The 10,542-nt window shown below is 52.0% G+C and overlaps 1 protein-coding gene across 5 annotated transcripts in view; it reads left to right on the forward strand.

Moving 5' to 3' along the window:
• Tspan9 (tetraspanin 9) overlaps window positions 1-5,119 on the forward strand; it is a 180,728-nt gene extending 175,609 nt beyond the window's left edge. For all 5 annotated transcript variants that reach the window (XM_032905603.1, XM_032905602.1, XM_032905605.1 and 2 more), the window contains 4 exons: window positions 30-131; window positions 695-826; window positions 1,213-1,296; window positions 1,924-5,119. In XM_032905603.1, coding sequence (XP_032761494.1) covers window positions 30-131; window positions 695-826; window positions 1,213-1,296; window positions 1,924-1,995 — 390 coding nt within the window. In that variant the 3' untranslated portion in view covers window positions 1,996-5,119. The remainder of the gene's footprint in view (window positions 1-29; window positions 132-694; window positions 827-1,212; window positions 1,297-1,923) is intronic.
• Window positions 5,120-10,542: the final 5,423 nt, after the last annotated feature.

Genomic DNA, 10,542 nt, shown 5'->3' on the forward strand with positions numbered 1-10,542 from the left:
CAACCCGTGGTGTTGCCCCTCATTGTCAGGTGAACGAGAATGCCAAGCAGGACCTGAAGGAGGGGCTACTGCTGTACAACACTGAGAACAACGTGGGGCTCAAGAATGCCTGGAATATCATCCAGGCCGAGGTGCGGCTCGGGGCTGTGCATGGTGTGGAATGGGGCAGGCCACAGTAGACCTGTGCTGTTGGGAGAACCACCCCTGCTGGGCATTTGCCTAGACCTGAGGCATCAGATGATACCGTGGGATTGCACTGGGGAGGGGTGAAGAGGTGGTATGGGTCTCGGGAGTGGGCAGGCCTAACATGGTGAGTGACAGGAGTCACCAGATGATGTTTGGCTCAGGTGTCAGGCTCTGATAGTGACAGGGATATAAATCTCTGCTCCCTGGTGCACATAGATCCTGGCAATCAGCTTGGGAGGGCCCTTACCACAAAGGAAGAAGGTCCAGGTACTGGTGAGCCAGTACTGGGCTGGGCTATTCCACCCCACATCTGGTGCTCGGCCCAGAGGGACAGTAGCCCTACCCTCTCCCCCTGCTGGTGTAAGAAAGAGGAGTCACTTGCTACCTCCGGGGACCTGGCTGCAGCTCACAGAGGGGACAAAGAGAAGTTAGTTCTTTTTTTTTTCTATTCCTGCGCTCTTGGGTGGCTGCCTTGGTGGGCTCACTTATTTGGCCTCACTTCCCACAGATGCGGTGTTGTGGGGTCACTGACTATACAGACTGGTATCCAGTGCTCGGGGAGAACACAGTTCCTGACCGCTGCTGCATGGAGAATTCCCAGGGTTGTGGGCGCAACAGCACCACCCCCTTGTGGAAAACGGTGAGGCTGGATATCAGTGCCTTGGGCTCACGGATCCCACACACCCTGGATGTGCCTCCCAGGAGGAGTGGTGGGAATTGGTTCACTGTGAGATGGGGAGAGAGGTATACTGGAGTGAAGCCAACAGCTGTGTGTGTGTGTGTGTGTGTGTGTGTGTGTGTGTGTGTGTACACATGTACATGCACATATGTGCTGGACCCACACTTGGAATTCAGAAGATAAGGGCTTGGATGGGATTGAGGCAGTGCTGCTGCCTGCTGTAAGTGGAGCCTGGGGGTTGGGTGTTGCTACTAGGGAGGGCCAGGGGGCTGGCACACAATGAAGGGAGGGCCGGGTCATTGGAATGCAGCTCGTGCCAGGACCTTACCGTCTGGTTCCCTCCCCAGGGCTGCTACGAGAAGGTGAAGCTGTGGTTTGATGATAACAAGCACGTGCTGGGTACCGTGGGGATGTGCTTCCTCATCATGCAGGTGAGGAGACCCCGGGAACCCCAGCTCCACACGGGATGAGAGCCCGGGCCACTGCCAGGCCGCAGAGCTCTGAGTGAGGTCACAGGCAGTGAGCGAGGTGGCGCCAAGTGGGGCCCTGGACCAGAGAGCATCTGGCACCTTGGGTGAAGCCGCAGGTGGCCTCCGCCCGCACCTCTATATCTCGGAGCTGCTGTCAGGATTCTGGCTGAGGAGCATGAATGAGATTTGATGTTGCTCAAGACACCTCTGTCCAAAGACATCACTTCACGTATTCTGGAACCAAGCAGAACTTGTTGGCATGAATGCCAGCGACTCGTACACCCCTGCTTCCTTCTTCGCCCTCCTAACTCAGCTCCTCTTACCTCCATGGAGGGTCAGGTCCTGTATGCGCTCTGGCCTTCTGCACTGGTGGTTCAAAGGGACTGAGTCCACCTATGTGGGGCTCCAGGCTGGGTCCCCAGGGTAGCTTCCGAGACCCTGTTGTCTTTGTTTCCTGACTCATTTCCCAGCACACTAGGTTATGCACACTTTCCATTAGGATCTCTAGGGCAGCCCCAAGCTTATGAAACCGAGGTCTGACCCCAGGCTGCGAGAGCGTCCTTTTAAAGTCCTCTCCTTGTCTTTTAGATCCTGGGAATGGCCTTTTCCATGACTCTGTTCCAGCACATCCACCGGACGGGTAAAAAGTACGATGCCTGAGTGTTTGGCAGCGCCTGGCTCCACGTGGACACTGTGCGTGCCAGGGAAGAGGACCTGAGTTGTGTGTCCTGCCTGCTCTCCGATGGCCACCCTGCACCCCTGCCAGCCTGCCCTCCCCTGCCCACATCCTTGGCCTTAGACCTCGAGGAGGGCAGAGGCCCAGGAGGAGGCATCATGCAGAGACCTCAGGGTTTGGGTACCTGGACTCCTGCACCTGCATACTTGCCAAAGACGCCAGGGTGGGCAGGGTGTCAGCAGGAAGCCCCTTCAACGACGGGCTTCTGCCCCTGGCCTTCCTCACACTGACACTTGCTCCTGTGTGGGATGGAGAGTCTGCCCCACCGAGGCCACTGCCGTCCATGGCTGCCCAGCCAGAGCCTGCCAGGGTGCAGTGTGGCACCGCCAGGTCAGGCCTCCTGGAGCACCCTGCCCGGGTTTTTATATACTATAGTGTAACTTTTTTTTAAATTTTACTCTGATTATGATTATTCAGGAATATTATCTCTCAGATAAGTTTAGGGTTAGTTTTCTGATTTATAACTTTTTACTGTGTTGATTTCCATAACGGTTTGAGTTTCCTTTTCCCGTGGGTGGGGATGGGTAGGGAGAGAGGACCTCCATCCACTTTCAGTAAGGACATACCACTGTGCAACACTCGTGAGGCTGTAGGGTGAGAAGTGCCAGCCTGTTCCCCAGGACTCACCTCGAGGGAGAGGACGCAGTCGCAGTATGGGGCCTTTCCTGGCCTGGAGACCATGGATGAGGCCAGAAGAGGATACAGAGCAAGGGGTCTCCTACTCTGGGGGGAGAGGAGGGATAGGATGCTGCTTGGGCCGGGAAGCCGCATCAACGGGGCCTGTTTAGGTCAGGAGATAGTGAAATGCTGTGCTGGGAGGAGGGGCGGTCAGAACAGTTTGTGGAATTTCTTCCTCTTCCTCCCTTGGTCCTCTGTGAGCTTCCCCCCCGACCCATGAGCATCCTGCATCCCAAATGGTCACTCTCACACATTCCTGCTGCAAATTCCCCTGGCTCAGACCCTGCTCTGCTCAGCCTGGTCTGGACAGTGGAAGCAGACACATTCATCTGCCCAGGCTTAAGCAGAGTCTCAGGACTGCCCACAAAGGGAGGCAGAGTTGGCATCCACGGCCAACCCCACCAGACTCACTCACTGCTTACTGCCCCGCTGAGGGGAAAGGAAAGGGCCATGTGGGTCTCAGGACCATTCCTCCTTAGGATCCATTGCTGTCCATGCTGGGGGCAGGCACCACATCCCATGTAACCTCAAAGAGGCAAGATTCAGAAACTCTGAGATGCCAGGCTTCCATTGCTCCAGCAGTCCTGGGGAGAAGGCCCTTATTAGATGCCTGGTGCTAGGCATGGGAGATGGAGGCAGGCCGTATCCCAAGGTGTAGCAGCCATCTTGACAGCACTGATACCCAGCGTCTCCTTCCATAAAGACCAGGGCCTGTGGGACTGGCCAAGCGCCCCTCTGGGATCCAGAGCTCCTCATTCTTGGGCCTTCATGCAGTAGCTGCTCTTCTCATGCCATCCGGCTCTTTCTCACCAGGCCAGGTGGGATCTTGCCATGACATCCAACCAACCTATAACCCCCCTGACCTCCTTGAATAACAGACAGTGCGTGACCCGGGGTGTGGAACTTTGAGTGTGGTTAGGATTCAAGTGTTGGGGATGAGAGAGGACAGCAGGGAGCTCTTAGCAAATTGGGCCAAGAAGTTGCCGGTTCCAGCACGTGGAGTTGTGGTGCTGTGGAATGAAAGCCACCTCCGTGGAACCTCCAAGATGCAGACAGAGTCCAGGTAGACCCATTAAACAGTCAGAAAACAAGTGTGGCGCCTGCTGCATTATGAGTGTTGGTGGGTGGTAGCACGGGTTTGTTTATGCCTATCTGTGGGTGTTTAAACTTTCATTAACATCAACATCAAAGTCCCAGTACCCCAGAAGCACTTGCCCTCCTTCCCTCCTCACACCTCTAGAGTGCTTCAGGGTGGTGCTGGTCCCTGGAGCCTTGGCCAAAGTCCCCCACCCTCACCAACCCCACCTCAGCTGCCTGCTCGGCAGAGCCAGGTCATAAGTCCCAAACTGCCTTTTTGTTTTAGCTGTGTATGGCCGTGCAGTCATCTGTAGAGTCTTCATGGGGCAGACGTCTCCATGCACACAGAAGACGTCCAAGAACCTTGCTTATCCTGGGGAAATGGCTTTTATGTGGCCTTACAAGGCCACACCAAATAAGGCCAGGGGAGGAGGCTCAGCTCTACTCCAATACTCTTGGCTCTGAGCACGCTGCAGTCCTGCCACGAGACCCTTCCCCCCTTACCTGTGGCTTCCCTGGCCTAACGCAGAGCCATTTCCTTCAGGTCCCACACAAGCAATTTGTAGACCTGACTCAGAAAGTCCTCTTGGTTTGCCGGTGACCTCAAGGAAATGCCTGATGTAGACCCTGGCATTTCTCCATTGGCCGACTGACTGGCAGTGGGGCTCAGAGGGTCGGGTCTGGAAACTGCTCTCAGACGACTGACACATGTCAGGGTGCAAGTCTCCTTGTGCCTCTAGACTGTGAGCTGGAACAGCGTCGTCCTGTCTCTTCGCCAGCCTGGACCAGCGCCTCAGCTGTCCCCCTTGCACATGCTCTGACCTGACTTAAAATTAAGTGGTCAAGCCTCCAGGCACTTCAGGTGGATGGAATTGGTTGTCCCCTCCTCTCTGGACCCCTGCCCACCCTCTGGTGGAGGTGCTAACTAGCAGGGATATGGCACAGGACTGAGCTGGGTGCCAGATGCTTGGGGTCTGTTCTTTGTCCCATGACCCCTTGCTCTGGCACCCCTTCTCACGTTCCTGTTCTCTCATTTCCCTCCCCTCCTCCACGATGGTGGAGTTCTGGCCTCCCCTCCCTCAGTGGGCATTCTAAGGAGTGAGCCTCTGGGCCTCCACTTGCCTTGCTGCCCCTGGGTGGCCAGAGAGCCAGGAGTGCACGCTTATTGGTTTCGAATGCACTTTCTGCTTGCAATGCCTTGTCTGCAGTTCCTCCATCCCAGGTCCCGCTTTAACGAACACCATGTTTTTAGCATGTTTTTAAATAAAAGCTGATCATGTGTCGAAAGCACGAGCAGGCTGTTATTGAGTGATGTGTTTTCTCCCTGGGGCCAGGATGAAGGGACCCAGGGAAGACCAGACAGTCAGTTTCCTGTAAGGGGACCTCTTCTCTTTCCTGTGGCTCAGATTTCAGCTTTGCCAGAGTAGATGAATCTCTGTCCCCTCTGTGGAGGCCTGGGGAGCCCTAACACATAGACCTCTTGCTTGGTGACTGACACAAGCTCATCAGGAGTTTCCAGAGACTCAAGCCTTCTATATGAGAGGCTGTCATTGCACCTCAGTGACTGGTCACAGTTGGCTGGTCCTGTGGAGAGTGAGAATCAGGCCCATGCTTCTGTGGGCAAAGGCTATGAGCATAGGTGCACTCTTACCCCAGTCCCTCTGCTGCTTATGAAGGTTCCGTTGGGCATGGTGTCTTTTCCAGGAGTGTGAGGTCCTCAGGATGTCCTTTGTCTCAGGCAACATCCTTTGAGGGAGCTTCGGACTCCCTCCAAGGAAGTCTGGAAATAAAAGTCTGAGGATAGTCGTGGAGGAGGCGGAAGTAAAACTTGACTGCCAGGCATGTCAGCCATTCCTGAGGGCCTCCATGCCTCTTGGTGTCAGAGGCTCCTGCTGCCTCAGTTGGGTTCTGTCTTTGGGGCAGATGAAGGCAGCCCAGAGTTCCCTTTGCCCTGAGTCACCAAGTGCCACTATCTCCAGTGAGGAGGCAGGGATAGGACAAGGGCAGACATCTACAGGATGAGATAGAGGTAAGGTCGCTCCAAACCCCTCCAGATGTGCAGCAGTGTCCCCTCCCTCAAGGGAGCGGCCAGGTTGACTCCACATTGTCCCAGAGCATCAACCTGCAGTGCTCTGCTTCCCACATCTTCAGGACTTTACCTCGAGTGTTGGATAAAGTCCAAAGGCCTAGCTAGAGTCCCTGTGACCCTCCCTAGACTTCTCCAGAGGAAGGAGTCAGATAATCAGTGAAGGGTCAGCTGGGTCATAGGAATTAGCAAGGAAGCCACTTCTCATCTGTCCCATTTGCTCCTACACCTGTCCCAGGGTGTGGCCACATTTGCTGGTATCTGCCAGGTCACTGTGCTGTCTGTCTACTGGTGGTTCACTATGGCACAGTAACCCCTTTGTTGCTACTTGGGTAAGTGAGCCATGCCAGGATAGTCAGGGGTTTCTGGAGTCTTCTGATGACAGGTATAAAGTCAAGAGGATCATGGGAATGAGTGGCTTAGATCACTCTGGAGACCTCTTGATTGATCCTTCATTAACCTGTGATGTGAGAGAACAGCCTCCCCTCCGTGCTCAGTGAAGACAAGAAAGACCAGCTCAGGAAGGATAGCCAAACAGGCCTGGCACCCACAGACAGTGCTACCAGACCTTGAGGGCCAGACCAGGACAGCATAGAGGAGATGTCAAGTCACCCACAGACATGAATTCAAACTTGCACCTAATACCTACTCCAAGGGCTGGATGTCGCAGAGCCGACTGTTGCAGTAAAAATGAAAAAGCAATGGGACTGTTTCTGGCACCTACCCTGCTGGTTGCCAGTTCCAGCTTCAATGGGCCATTGGAACTAGTGTTAATTGATCTCAGATTAGCATCTCTCCTGGCGGCTCTCTGCTAGCCGAAGACTCTCTGGTTGCAGCAACCTGGTAAAATCATGGTTCTCGAAGTCCAGCGGTGGCTGGCCTGTCACAGCTCCCTGCCAAAGTACAAATGCCCAGCTACCTGGTAAAATCAAGGCTCAACAAACTGTAACCCAACAATCAGATTTATGTGTTAAATTCTCAATCCACAATACATTCACAGACATCCTCTGATCCAATTATAAGATATAATTTGCACATCTGAACGACACAAAATTCTGTACACATCCATCCCTTAAGAATAGTTATAACAACCTGTAATATGTGCAGAGAGAAATTTTAACATCCACTGCCATGTTCTCTCAGCTCCCTCCTCCTCACTCTGGTCTCCTTTGCCTAAAACTTCTCTCCTGCCCATCCTTCCTTCTCATCCAATGACGTCCTTGTTCTATCCTGTACCTGCCTTCACCTGCATAATGACATCCACCTACAGCCGACCTTTGCCCAGAGAGCCAGTTGTCTAATGGGGGGTGGGGGTAAGAGATCGCTCAGTTACACTAGTAATGGTATTCTCAGGATTCAGGATGACTGTGGGGAGGTCAAGCTATGACCCCCAGCTTGTCTTGTGAAAGGCTTTCTAGAGAAGATTCTGTTGAGGCTAATATAAAAGAATAGCTAACTTGGCCAGGGGTGCAAGTGTATGACCGCAGCAGATAGAAGGGGAGCGTCTGGAGGGAGAGGTCCCTCTCAGTACAAGCTCACAAACCAGGTCAAGAACCTAAACTTCTATGCAAAAGCAATAGAGCTTGAGGTTTTAAGCCCAAATCAAGATATTTAGCCTTGGCCTTCACTGACATACTTGGCTGAGAAGGAACAGCCTACTGGCAGGGATTTAGACAGGAGACGAGCTGCGGGGGTTAGTTAGAACTCCTTGTGGGTGAGCATTGCCACTTACCCCACATCACACTCAGTGTGGACAGGCAGGGGACTAGTCATTTGCACCGGTAGATGTGTTATTTGTTTGACAGAAGCACCTTAAGGAAGGAAGAGTTCCTTTGGGCTCACAGTCTGGGTGCAGCCCGTCCTAGAAGGAAATGCATGGCAGCAGCACGTGAGGGAGCTGGCTGCACTGTGCTTGTCGTCAGGTAGCAGAGAGCATGAGTGTTGGTGCTCAATATACCTTTCTCTTTTTAGTGAGGTTCAGGGTCCCAACCCGTGGAATGGGGCCATCCACATTCAGGGTGGGTCTTCTCATTACATCCTCATAGACATGTCCACAGTTGTCTCCATGCTGATTCTAAACCCAGTCACGTTAACACTAAAGATGAACCCCAGCGAGAGAGATCATATTGTCTGGCCCTGACTGCAAGAGGTGGCAGAAGTTCTTGTGTGGCATAGCCACATCTCTGTGTTTGTACTGTCTTGTACAACACTCCCACTAGCATCCTCAGATCCTCCAGACCCCAGACACCTCCCTTGTCTGCACGCCTAGGTTTGGCCAGTAGAGAAATAACCATGGAGAGGGGCAAAGCTGTCATGGAAATTAGAAGAGCTGGATTCACTTTCTGCTCTGCACTTGGTGTCCTTGGGAGCCCCAGCAAGACTCTGAACTTGTCTTGACTTTGCCATCCACAAAGCGAGAATAATGGCCACCATACAGATATGTGAAGATGCCATGAAAGAATTTATGTTCCACCAAGCGTCATCCAACATAAAGAACAAAATCACGGAAGTCGGGAAGATGGCTCAGTGGTTAAGAGCACTTTCTGTTCTTGCAGAGGACCCAGGTTTGGCTCCCAGCACCACATGGTGGCTCACAACCATTCACAATTCTAGACGCCCCTCTTCTGACTTCTGTGGACACCAGGCACACATCTGGTGGAAATGTCTTCATACAGGAAAAACATGCATACACATAAAAATGAAAATAAATCTTTAAAAATTTTTAAAAGAACAAAAGTCATGTTGGCCAGAAAATGTTTGGGTCATGGTAGTAAACAAGACAGGTTCATACAAATGTCACACTTTTTTTTTTTGGTACGTGTAATCTAGATTTTATTAAAAAATAAAACTATAAGGAGATATAAAAGGGAGGAGGAACCAATGACAGAGAAGAAAGAGGACATGAGAGGAATGACCACAATATGACATAACCTCTCTTTATATGATGAGTGCACACTCTTAAACTTAGAGGGGCTGGAGGGGTGGCTTAGCAGTTAAGATCATTGGCTGTTCTTCCAGAGGTCCCAGGATTGATTTCCAGCAACCACATGGCAGCTCACAGCCATTTACAGGGGAACTGATGCCCTCTTCTGGCTTCTGTGGACACCAGGCATACACACTGTGAACAGATGCATGCGGACAGACACACACACACACACAGACACAAAATAAAAATAATAATAAGGTATGAAGGTCCAGCTTATTTCTGGACCAGTGCAAATACTGAGTCCCCAAAGGAAAGGTAGGGTCCACAGAAAACATCACCCTGGCTGAAAGCCAGGAACACAGGAGGGTGATGTGGAGAGAGACACAGAGAGACCTACAGAGACAGAGACAGAGAGACACACAGAGACACACAGAGAGACAGAGACACAGAGACAGAGACACACAGAGAGACAGAGACACAAAGAGAGACAGAGATAGACAAAGACAGAGATTCACAGAGACAGAGACAGACAGACAGAGACAGAGAGAAACACACAGAGACAGACACAGAGAAAGAGAGACAGAGACACAGAGAGAAACATACAGAGACAGAGAGACACACAGAGACACAGAGAGAGACAGAGACACAGAGAGACACATACAGAGAGACAGAGATAGAGACAGAGAGATTCACAGAGACAGACAGAGACAGACAGAGACAGAGACAGACACACACACAGAGAGAGAGAGAGAGAGAGAGAGAGAGAGAGAGAGAGAGAGAGAGAGAGCGCTGAACAGAGCTTGCTGGATAGGCATCCAGGGCCTCAGCTCAGCTCCAGCTGGCTCAGCATCACCATTCAATAATCCACAGAAGTCGGATTAAATAAATGTCATTCAGACACAAAAATATTGACATTGTGCCCATCCCTTCAAGCCTTCAGCAAGATGGCGAGGCTCTCTGGATTTGCTGAGCATGACAGTCATGAGATGGCCCGGTGTCTCCTTACCAGAAGAAAGAAAAGCAATACTATGAAGCCTGCCTGCGGGGCCAGGCCCCTTGTCTGAAGGTCCCCATAAGAAATGCCCCGTTGCACCCCCAGAGGCTAACAGAGCTGAGGATGCTTCTGGGGTGGCTCAAGACATGGACTGGTCCCTCTCTGCAGCTCTGGGCATAGCATAGAGAGGTGACTTGTTGAGGGAGCTCTTGACTGGATCTTGTGGTCAGCACCTGTTGCCCAGAATTTGTTTTCTGGGTACAGAGTTTTGGAACTTAGTTATGGCCAGGGAAGCCCTGCGCCATGTTGTTAAAGTGAGAAGCTGCCCACATTTGTAGCTTAATGACATCAGGAAGCCCCTTGTCTTTTGTCTGATTCCTGTTCGGACTTTCTACACTGAATTCCTGGAATTTGGATATACCCTTAATATATGAAGATATAGTTCATAGCAAGGCCTATGCCACTTCCTAAGGACTCAGCCATGTTGCCTCCTGGCCATCCAGGACAAGCGTGCTGAGTGTGATATCTGGATGCCAGCTTAGGGTTTCCTAGAGCAGTTAGAGATTTCGGAAGGCTGATAGATGTGGCTCAGTGATAGAGCACTTGCTTAACGCTGGAAGCTCTGGGTTTAACCCTTAACACCCCAAACAAAATAAACAAACAAAACACCCCACGGACCAGTGGCAGTTCTTCAGTACTCTTCATCATGG

The sequence above is a fragment of the Rattus rattus genome, chromosome 6, assembly GCF_011064425.1.
Source record: "Rattus rattus isolate New Zealand chromosome 6, Rrattus_CSIRO_v1, whole genome shotgun sequence".
Taxonomy (NCBI): domain Eukaryota; kingdom Metazoa; phylum Chordata; class Mammalia; order Rodentia; family Muridae; genus Rattus; species Rattus rattus.